The 12,110-nt window shown below is 31.7% G+C and overlaps 1 protein-coding gene across 2 annotated transcripts in view; it reads left to right on the top strand.

The window, feature by feature from the left end:
* The window catches only part of LOC117171705 (protein artichoke-like), a 352,979-nt gene that overhangs the window by 317,358 nt on the left and 23,511 nt on the right, over positions 1-12,110 (top strand). For both annotated transcript variants that reach the window (XM_033359255.1, XM_033359256.1), the window contains 2 exons: positions 2,779-3,084; positions 3,147-6,239. In XM_033359255.1, coding sequence (XP_033215146.1) covers positions 2,829-3,084; positions 3,147-6,239 — 3,349 coding nt within the window. In that variant the 5' untranslated portion in view covers positions 2,779-2,828. The remainder of the gene's footprint in view (positions 1-2,778; positions 3,085-3,146; positions 6,240-12,110) is intronic.

Below are 12,110 nucleotides of genomic sequence, written 5' to 3'. Positions count from 1 at the left end.
TTCGAAGTTTCTATCGCAACCGCGCCCTTTGCCTACGTCTACGAGAGGGATGGAGCCAAGGCGCACATTAAAAGCCAAAACGAACGTGCCGGTCATTTTCTGTCTCGCAATTCTCGCGCTTGCCTTCGCCAGCCATATCTATAGCTGACTCGAGCTGTCTCTGTACGCCGAAAATATTAAAGTTAATGAGGGCCTAAAATTATTATATTTATTATGACGTTAAAATTAATTAAGTTCTTTTTAAAAAAAGGGACGTTCTCGAGATACTAAATACATTTTTTTTAAATTCTTTTCGTACTTTAGATATTCAGTGAAATTTAAAAAATTATTTTTTCAAAGTAAATTTAAAATTTAAATGAAGTTAAGATAAATTTAAAAAGTAAATAAATTTTGGTTCAGTTCAGAATTTAGTTACATTTAAAAATTTAATAAAGGTTCGTTAAATTAATTCCTCGTCTGGTTTCTTTTGAAAGTCAAATTTTGGACTAACTATATAAATAAGTTTTAAAAAATTCTTGTCATATTTTAAAATTGTATCGAAATACTTCATTGTATAAATTTCTTCTACGTGTATGTTTAAATCCTAAAATATTTTATTCTTTTCGCAAAATTAAGGCATGACTGAAGAAATATTTATACTTCTCTGTACTGTCCAATTGTCAATTTACATTTTATTCTGAGTAGAAATTTAAGGTTTGCACTACTCATTTAGTTATTTATCAAAATTATATTAAAATTCTGTTTTTTTTTATTATTTGAAACGTATAATCATTTTTCTCATAATTTGATTAATTGCAAAAACCAGTAACTAGACTGTGTATTACACATTAAAATTTAATTTTAAATGTTTGAGGGCATTTAACCACTTGCAATTCTTATGCTCATCAGAATTCACCACTTCAAAGAAATCTAAATAGTTGATAAAAATAATTCAAAGAATCGAAGGATCCAACAAAATTCAAAAGAAATATAACTCGTATAGGGGTGCATCTCAGCAACTAAGGCTATTAAAAAAAAAATGGAAAAGGAAAGAATTCCAAAGAATTAAAATATTTCAATAATTTTTTGCGAACCGGGGACGGACCGAAAATTTGTTTCCTTGATTAAAACGGCCACCTGAAGTTCTTAGTATTAAAAAAATTATTATATTCATTGGTGTTTTCCTGTAAAAATAGTTATACTTTTTCGTACTTGATTTTATTTATTTCAAGTGAATTTTTCCAAGTTTCCAATAACAAAGAAAAGCTATCCAATTAGGAGTTTTAAAAATCGTGATTTATTTTTTTCGTAAATAGTTTCAAAATAATTTTCACATTGTACACATCGGCTGGTTTCTAGGTAAGAAAGTCAGGAAGAGGATCACAGTGTCTTTTATTATCTCAAAAATTGTAACTTACGCTATGCCTTACAGCTAAATAAAACGATGAATTTTCTATCAAATAGTTGGATTTTCAACTTATAAAGGATCAATTTCTAATCAAGAATAGACAAGTTGCAATTTTCAGAGATAAAGTGATTTTTAACATAAAAAATACTAAATGTTTAACGAAAAATTTAAATTTTGAGCCCAAGAGGTAAATCTTGCAGAAATATGATTTAAGAAAAAGTAAATTTAACAAACACGAAAAAAAAAACAGAAAAGATGATTTACAAACGAATCTTACTTTAATTTTATACCGTATTGTTAATTATTATACAACATAGACTAATTTAGACCATAACAATTGAATTTTTAATAAAAAGACAATGTGAAAAAAATCAAGAAAATTAAATTTCGACCAAAAAGATAAATTTTCCACAAAATAAGTGAATTTTTTACCAAATAATTAAATTTTAAACTTATAGCGTATACATTTCTAGCAAAATTGGATAATTGCAATTTTAAGATAAAAAAATTAGTTTTGAACAAAACAAAAAACAGGAAATGTCAAGAAAATTGTTACATTTTAAAGAAAGATTAGTTTTCAACTAAATCGAGGAATTAAATTTTCAACAAAAGAGTGAACCCCAAATATCAAGGGGAGTCCTAAAAATATGAATCTTCAATGATAAAGTTCAACTTTTAACCAAGTCGTTTAATTTTCAATTAAAGAAGATAATTTGCGAACAAAATAGTTACATTTTTAACCAAAGAAATTAATTTTCCAGCATTATGTTAATGATCTACCAAAATGAGACGAGCTTTCAACAAAATATATTATTTTTTAACTAAATTTTTTAATTTTAAAGCCGGGAGGACGATTTATCTATAAATAGCTTGTATTTTCAACTAAAAATGTGATTTTTTAAGAAAAAAGTTAATTTCTTACCAAAAAGTTACATTTTCATTAAATCAGTTTATTGGTTATAAAAATTGTTTAATTTTAAATTAAAAAACTAAATTTTCAACCAAATTTGTAGCAAAAGACATGCATTTTCAATAAGATAGGTGCAACTTTAAACCATAAAACATTAATTATTAATAAAAATGTCAATTTAAATCAAAAATGAAATATTTACCTTGTCAGTTAGAAAAAATTAATTCTTATTAAAAAAAAAACGAATTTTAAACAAAATAGTTACATTTTTAACAAAAGAGTTCAGCCTAAAAATGACTTTTTACCCACAGAAGATTAATTTTCTAAAAATAGAATAGTTAAATTTTCGACCAAACGCGACTGATTCGTGTATCATAAAGTAACTATTACTCAACGATTTTCTCCTTTTAGCTTAAAATAAAAAATTAAGCTCTAAAATTACTCGAAGCTAAGTTCAAAATATCTTTTACTTTTGTTTCAGACATGAATCCCCAACTGGCCGCGTAGTACACTTTCGGATGTAATGATAAGATGATGCAAGATTCGGAACTAAGGAGAAGACATTTGTACTCTCCAAGCAGGTGGAGTATCAGATTACTGATCCTAGCCATCATATGTCCCTATTTATTTATTTCAAAAGTCGCCAGTCAGACAGCAGAATGTCCTCCTTCCGAAACCATTCCTGGATGCCCATGTTATGATTTTGAAGATGGCCTGTTCCTCGAATGTGCGGGTTCCACGGAAGACACAATCAGGTCGACATTACAAGGAGTGATTAACACTGCAGGTAAGATTCTTATGAAGCTTTTTTTAGTTCTTTCAATAAAATAGGATTGTCAACCTTTTCAGGAGAGGGAGCCGTTCTTCAATCGTTAAGAGTCTATGAACTAGATAGAACTATCGAAGAGTTAAAGGAGGGGCCCTTTCCACCAGGCTCACAAATCAGGCACCTGGAAATTTCTCACTCCTCTCTTCGGGATGTTAGTGAAACCGCATTCCTAAATGTGAAAGATAGTTTGGAATCTCTGGGATTAATTGCAGGACGACTACCACAGGTGCCTCAAAAAGCATTGGCTAAACTGCATAAGCTTGCTGCATTGGACCTTGAAGCTAACCTGATACAGGAACTGTCCTCCTACTGCTTCTATGGCCTCAAGCTAATCAAATTAACGCTCAAAGGAAATCAGATATCGAAAATCTCTGAATACGCCTTCGCTGGGCTCGAGGACAGCCTCAGTGATCTTGATATGGCTGAAAATAAATTAAAACTCTTCCCAATAGCACCTTTCAGGAAACTACAACACTTAGATTCACTGAGGCTGGCTTGGAATGAAATATCAGAACTTCCAAGTGATGGGCACTCTGTACTTCACTCCTTGTTGATCCTCGACCTTAGTAGCAACGATTTTGAAAAATTAACCGAGGATTGTTTTCGACCTTTTCCACTTTTGGAGACCCTCTCGTTGTACTACAATTCTATTGAGACAATTCACAAAGATGCGTTTGTTTCCCTCAAGGAACTCGAATCTATTGATTTGAGCCACAATAAAATTGTATTTTTGGATGTTGCAACCTTTAGAAGCAACGAACGCATTCGAACAATTGAACTCAGTCATAACCATATTCACTACATTGGCGGAGTCTTCGCGAAACTTCCGGAACTCCGAGAACTTTATCTGGCTGAGAACAATATTTTAGAAATTCCTGGAGAAGCTTTTGTGGGTAGCATTGCTCTCGAGGTGGTATACCTACAACAAAATGCGATCAGACGAATCGATGGCAAAGGCCTTACTAGTTTGAATCAACTGACCCAATTACATTTGAGCAACAATTATATCGAGAAAGTTCCTAAAGAGTTTTTCGCAACATGTAAGAATCTCTCCTCGCTTTTTCTCGATGGTAATAAAATCCGGGATCTCCAACCCGGGAGCTTCCTGAAATTGCATCAGCTTCGCGAACTACGCATTCAAGAAAATGAAATTACGGAGGTAAAAAGAGGGGTTTTCTCGCCACTTTCAGCCCTCTTAGAGTTGCATCTGCAGAAAAATACCATTAGGAGTATAGAGACAGGTGCATTTAGCTCACTAAAGAGCCTTCAGCATGTGAACCTTCAAGGCAATCAGCTGTCGGTTTTAGGCGACGTTTTTCAATTTTCATCCTCGGATTCTTCTATTGGTGTGAGTTCCCTCCTCTCCATTCAGCTAGATAGTAATGGTCTTCATACCTTACACAATGATACTTTAAAAGGTCAGGCATCGGTACAGATCATGTGGCTTGGCCACAACAAGCTGACACGCTTACAAGCTCTCTTGTTTCGCGACCTTTTTTTGGTAGAGCGATTATATCTAACCAACAACTCGATATCAGTCATAGAAGATTCCGCTTTTCAGCCTATGCGAGCGCTGAAAGTTCTAGAACTGAGTGTAAACAAACTCACACACGTAACATCTAAAATGTTTTCCGAGTTGCATGAATTGGAGGAATTGTATCTTCAGGACAATGGTCTCAGGAAATTAGATCCCTACGCACTGACTGCTCTGAAGAAGTTAAAGGTTCTAGACCTAGCAAACAACCATCTTACCGTGCTTGAAGACGAAATGTTTCAATCTGCTTTACCAATTAAAACTCTCAATCTCAGAAATTGCTCGATAATGATTATTGAGAGTGGTGCTTTTAGAGATCTCTCGAGTCTGAATGAACTCAAGTTGGAAGACAATCTTCTCACAGCTTCTGCCCTGCGTCGTCTTCAGATTTCAAGACTTCAAATACTCGCAGCTGCGGGAAACAACTTTAGCCAAATTATGGAACACAGCCTGAACGGACTTCCTTCTCTTCAAGACTTGTTCTTCGATGATGCCCAGATATCTCAAATGCCAGAGACGATATTCGTTCTGAATAGAAATCTAGCCCGTCTGCATTTGACACGCAATTTGTTGCGTACTCTTCCTCCAAATATCTTCAACGGACTTCAGTTGCTTCGAGAAATTCGACTGGACCGAAATCGATTTGCGGATATACCTTATTCCGCCCTATCGGATGCAATGAACCTCGAAATCCTCACTCTGTCTTATAACGAGATAGTTACTGTGGATGTAGCAAGTTTTGCAAGACAGAAATACCTGAGAGAACTGGATTTGAGTAACAATAAAATAGAGTCCATGTCGGGGTTTGCGATGGCAAATCTCACTCGCTTATTATTGGTCGATTTAAGCAACAATAATTTGAATGCCCTACCAGCAAACTTTTTCACTCATTCGAACTTATTAAGAAGGGTTGATCTTTCGGAAAACAAATTCAGACAGATTCCAGCTGTTGCATTATCTGGTCAAAATTTGCCAGGTCTTGCTTGGCTGAATTTAACAAGAAATCCTCTGAATCGAATACATGATTTACCGTCAGAAGCAACGTATCCGACTTTGCAGGAAATTCATATATCCTGTACGAATTTGAGTATTGTTACGTCACAAGATTTTGAAGCCTTTCCTGCTCTGATCCACCTTTATCTAAGACAAAACAGCATTCTTAGAGTATCGCCGGGAGCGTTTCGAAGTCTTCCTAACTTGTTGACCTTGCACTTGGGGATGAATAGTTTGGAGAACCTACCAAAGGAGCGGCTTCAGGGTATGGAACACCTCCGCATTCTAAACTTGACGCACAATCGACTAAAGGAGGTGGAAGAATTCCCAGCGGACCTCAAATCCCTTCAGATTCTCGACCTCTCATATAATCAAATCAGCATCGTTGGGAAAGTCACGTTCAAGAATTTAATCAGCCTTGTTGAGCTGCACCTCTATGGGAATTGGATCAATGCAATATCCAGTGAGGCGTTCAGGCCTTTGAAGAAACTTCGTCTGCTCGATTTAAGTAGGAATTACTTAGAAAATCTGCCGCTCAACGCCTTCCGACCTTTAGAGACGCAGATTCGAAGTCTTCGCGCTGAAGGTAAACTCACAGTTATACTACGCTTTACTTTTAATTCGCAGATTTTAATACGTTGATACCAACATTAAGATGCATGAATATAAGGGTGGTCCAAACATTTTTTTTAGAATTTTTATGGAGACATGCTGGAAGTTGGTACGAATCCACACAAAAATCAATCCATTTTTTTTCTTTTTTAATAAGTCTGTTTTATAGGGTCCCAAAAACCCTATAAGTGAAAAATGGGTGTTGCGAGTTTTTGGCGCTATTTATGACTTTTTTTCAGTTTTTAAATTGAAAATTGTTTCTAGCAAATAAAAGACTATTTCTTACTGATAATTAGATGCTTACATAAATTGTTTAAAGAATTTATTATTGTTTTTTGTAATGTTCTCATATAATAGAGTTAGAAAGTTGCGGATTTTTCAAAAAATTTCCACTTGTCCGATTTTCAATTTCAGGGAGGTGATAGTTCATCATTGAACAAGGGCTGTTGTTACAATAATTTATGATTATTGTTAATAATATTATCTTAGAATAATGCTACAAAATTGCAGTTTAAAAAAATCACTTTTGGGCCAATTTTAAATTAAAATAAGTTAAATACAAAATTAGAGTCAAGAAAATTAAATTTTTTAAAACAATTTATTATTATTGATAATAATATTTCATCTGAATAATGCGGGCAAGATGCGGGTTTTTTTTTCAAATTTCTGGCCTTTTGTCTAATTTTCAATTGGAGTGAAGTAACAATTACTTCAAGTTGACAGAAATAATCGTTTAAACAATTTATTATCACTGTTAGTATTATTGTATTTGCTTAATTGGTAGAATGTTCCGGTTTTTTCTAAAATTTTGAACTGTTTCTCTATTTTTCATTTGGCGTGACTATCTTCCACTATACCAGTGTCTGCTAGTTGCGGTTTTTTTGGAAATTTGTACCTTTCTGTACTTTTTTCACTTTGTGCGTAATAATTAATGAAAGATAACGAAAAAGTTGTTTGAGCAATTCAATCTTGTTTATATCTTTTGTTAGATAAGTGCTGGAAAGTTTTGATTTGTTCTAAAATCTTGATCTTTCCTTCGGTTTCTTAGTTATTAACAAATAATAAATAAACTTTAGAGGAAACTGTATTTTAAATGATCTCTTTCTTTCTGTGAATATATATTTCTAAAACAAAAGAGATATTTAAAAGATGCTTTACATTTTCTGGACAGAAGCGAAAATAAGTCACTTAAAACAAAAGTACAATTAAAAAGTAATTTTGTGTAAGTTCACTTATTATTGCAATGTATATATTTTTTAAACTTTTTCCTGTGAATTTAAACATTTTGAATACAACTTTAAATACATGTAGGGATGGTTTACCCCCTTACTTTTTTTTTTAGAAAATTACGTATTCCTTCTTGCATCACGAGGAAACTTTTTCAGTAGGTTTGACCGAAATAAACGTGATTTTTATAGACAAAACTATACAATCGACACTTGTATCGACACTTGAGACTTAATTTATATCAGACAAATTTATAATTAAATTGTTTAAAATTGCATAATATCAAATCAAATGAAGTCTTTTTTTACTTAATTCAATTTGATCTTATGCAATTTTTAACAATTTAATTATAAATTTGTCTGTTATTGAATATTTTAATTTCAAAGTGTTACCTTTAAATTATTTTTAATTTAAGATTATTTAAACATTAAGGTTTTCAATTTAATACTAACTATTATAATTTAAAAAAATTCGATTTAACGTTTTTTACTTTCAACCGCTATTAATTTGAAATTATCTATTACAAAAATTTTAATATGTAAAACATTAAATTATGAAATTTTATGTTTTAAATTCGTTGTAATGTTTAGCGAAGGAGTCGCAAGTATTAATTACTGCAGTAAAAAACAACGTAACTAAAAATTTCTTCTAATTTTGATTATATGTCATAATTTATGAGACTTGGAAGATGATTTTAATTCGCCGTCAGAAAAATCACAAAAATTATTTCAAGAGAACATTTTGCGAACAAATATTGTAGTAAAATTACAATTTTTACATTAATCTTCTGTGGAATGAAACCTTTGTTAAACCTGGAATTAACAGAAATCGCAGTAATAATACTTTACAAAACAGTATTAAAATTGTACGATACATTGTAAACAATTGATACTGACTCTAATAATTTTCTCTAATTGGCATGGATTTTATTGAGCCTCTCGAATTATAATTGAATGTACATAGCATATGTGCAATGGCTTTTGTTTAATTCAGAATTCGATATATGTAATCCATCATATCTTGTTCCGAAACATTATTTCAAGAAACATTTCAATGCATTTATATTATTAGATTGCTTAAATTATACCAATCAATATTTTTTTAATGCAATTGATTTTTACTATCTCAAGTAAACAATCAAAAGAGTTAAGTACTTATTAGAATCTATAACTAATATACGATTGTTTTTAATTTACTTTTTGATTAATAATAATACTATTTTACAAAATGTAAATTTTCAAGGAAATCTAATATCATACATAAAAACACGTAATGTGGGATCCAAGCTCAATGCTGAAAGTAAGAAAGGCAAGAGTAATATCTGTTTCCTCTGTCTCGTAATAGAATCGTATTATCGCAGTTTTATGTGACATAAAAGCAAAATCTTTTCAGAATTATAATAAAAAACATGAAAAATCATTCACTCTTCAGTGCTTCGCGATATTCAATCTTCTTCCAAGAAGTTTAATAGGAATATATGTGAATCTCTAGCACTTGAATATTTACTAATGTAAATATTTACTCTCTAAATCAGAACCAGTAAAATGTCACTGATTGTCAGGGAGTTTTCTTGATTGAAATAGCTGGAAAATGGTCACTGAGAATTAGTGAAAAGTCACTTATTCATTTAGTGAAATAACCACTTTTGAGAGTTGTAAGTACTGCACCATATCGATTTAGCAGTCATAATAAAAAAATATTTTAGTAGATTAAAACAAATAATCATTCTGAAAACCTAAAACCCATAAATATGATCAGAAATTCAAAATAGTAAAACGTTTCAATGCTTTTAAATAAAAAATAATCTAATATATTACTAAACCTTCAATATTGGTTTGTCACGTACACACCCGTTAAGTAAGTGCTTTTTATACGAGTTATAGTATATTTTTTCCGCATTTAATTCAGAAGACTTACAGCCCGAAGATTAAAAAAGGCATTTCATTTAAGGAATTCCTCTTGCTCCTTGAGTAAAAGAGTAACAACAACGCTTAATTTTAGAACTTAAATATTGTGTTTCGCATGATATATTCTGCTGTCACTGAACTGATGATTAAATAATGTCGAAATCACTGAATTATCAGTGATATGTCTAACTACTGTTGCAATCAGTGAATTTTTCACTAATCTATATTTAGAGAGAGTAGGTACGAAAACTGGCCAATCCAAAAATCATAAAACTATATATGTATGTAAACTTTCTTCATATATATAGAGCGATTTTGAAATAAATCGAATCGTAAGAAGGAATTACACAAAGCAAATTTGTTAATTTAAGAGAATTTTATCACAAGTTTCTCGGGCTTATTTCCAGATCTCGGTTCGTTTCCGAACAATTGTTAAAAAATTATATCAAATACTAACTTTTCTTATGTATGAATGTGATGAAAATGTAACCACTGCACGACAGCACCACTACCCAAAGTTGAAAAATATAGTATCTCTAGGAAAAATATTATTTTATATCATACTCAAAATTTATACGACAATCTTTAAATGGCAGAAATGTTTTTAGTTCGTACTTTGACACAGCTACCTCGCAAAAGTAGTTCAAGATAACGAGTTCTAGTAATTACATATTTCTCCTGCAAACTCAATCGACTTGTAAAGTTCATAATTAGGACGTCAGTAAATTAAAATATAATTTGTAGAAAATTAAGTTTAAAATTTCTGCAGAGAACTTAAATTGTTTTTCATTTCTTCATTGTTATTTTGCTAACGTTCGTCTCAAAACGATAATTTTCAATTTCCGCAAGCATAATAGAATCAATTTATGCTTCTTCAAACCAACAACTTTTTCATTCTGTAATTAAAATTTCGTATTATTGTTTAAAACCTCTAATATAGATAAAATTCTTAAAGAATTTGCTGAACATCATTAACTTGAGCTAAACTTTAAAAAATTTACGACTTCTTTCTAATAAACCTTAATGAAAATGTTACCTTATATATGAGTCTAATATCTCAATTTACCTTGAAAGTTTTAGGTTGATAAATACTAATGAAAATACTCATTATTGTCAATTCTCTGTTGTTAAAGCTCCTTCGGCTTTAACGAGCACACTCTCATTATGTATTTTGTGCTTCGCACTCGACTATGTCCCTGAAATTGTATATCATTTTCTCAAATGTATATTATTACAATTGATAGCATGGATTGGTATTGAAACATGCGTTACACGTATGGTCTATGCAGCAACCTTACCGCGTTTCACCTTCTAAATTATATCCCTAACCTCATAAGCCCCGATTTTGGTTAATTGAATCTTCTATCGAATCGTTTTCTACATCGCAGTTTTAGTGCCCTACTGCTTTATCTCCTAATAATTCCCTAAGAGTCCCTCAAAGCATCTAGAGTGGAGAGGCTAGTTACAACAACAGTCCCACAAAACTTCGATTAATAAAGGGGGGTGGGGCGATTATTTTCAAACGAGAGTCATGGTTAGTTTATGTTCTATGCTGAGAATTCCCATTCCCAGCTTTCCTTTAGATACGAAAGTTTCTTACCTAAAAGAAGGCTGGCTGGGGCGGGGGCACGTTCGAAATCTGAAATGGGAACCCCTATTTTTAGATTCTCATCATTTATGCTTGAGAAAGTATTAGAATTGTCCGAGATTTGACATCACAGTTTTTCAACGGATCTCCAAGTATCGAGACCCCCTGAATCCGAAAATCAGGTTTTTACGATGTAGTCTGTCTGTCTGGCCGTCCGTCCGTTAACACGATAACTCTCTAAAAAATAAATGGATCAAATCCATCTTTGGAAAACTTTTTTAGGTCCTAAAAAAACGACGAGTTTGTTAAATAGCCATTTTAGATACAAATTCAAAAAGTGAGCGCATTTTGAAAATGTTTGAAACCACTTTTTTCTTTATTTGAAAATTCTATGTACGCATATTTCTATTATTAAAAAGAACAAACAATGTATCCTAATGACTTTTTTCAGTAAAAAGAAAATTGTCAAAGTTATAGCGTTTTCGAAATTTTTTAAATCAACCGAAAATCAAAATTTTCAGCCAAAAAACGCACAGGATGAAAAACATTTATTTTTGAAAGCCCCACATGATTATTAAAACAAATTTTTTGGTTTTCTGGAAAAATCAAAAATTAAAATTTTCATTGCACAAAAAATAATGAAAAATCAAAATTTCGATTTTGTGGACAAACTTTGTAGGATACGAAAAAAAAAGTATTAACAAAAATGGTTATCCCAAAAAATATCTACAATTTCATTAAGAATCACTTCTTGATAGGATGCGTACTTTTTGTTTTATTTGTGAAAAATAAAATTAAAAATAGGAAAATAAAATAGAAATGTGTTGAAAAACGACGAAAGATACGAGAAAAAAAAGGTTGAACAAAGGCTTACAAATTTCTATCGGAAATCGAGCGCGCAGCGCGAGCGTCACAATGAGAATGTGTACCTCAAAGCTTACAGAGCTTTGAGAAACTTAATCTTTGACTATACTTAATTAAGTAGACAATTCAGACTATCAATAAGCATGAAAATACTGCCATCTACCAGGTGTATACATATGAAACCGGTATTTTTTCAAGAAAAAGACACATTTATTTCAAGAGAATGATAACAAATATTTTATTCAAAGTATGCGCCCTC

The sequence above is a fragment of the Belonocnema kinseyi genome, chromosome 4 (assembly GCF_010883055.1).
Source record: "Belonocnema kinseyi isolate 2016_QV_RU_SX_M_011 chromosome 4, B_treatae_v1, whole genome shotgun sequence".
NCBI classification, from domain to species: domain Eukaryota; kingdom Metazoa; phylum Arthropoda; class Insecta; order Hymenoptera; family Cynipidae; genus Belonocnema; species Belonocnema kinseyi.
Note: the sequence above shows the minus strand (reverse complement) of the source record. Positions and strands in the feature narration are given on the sequence as shown.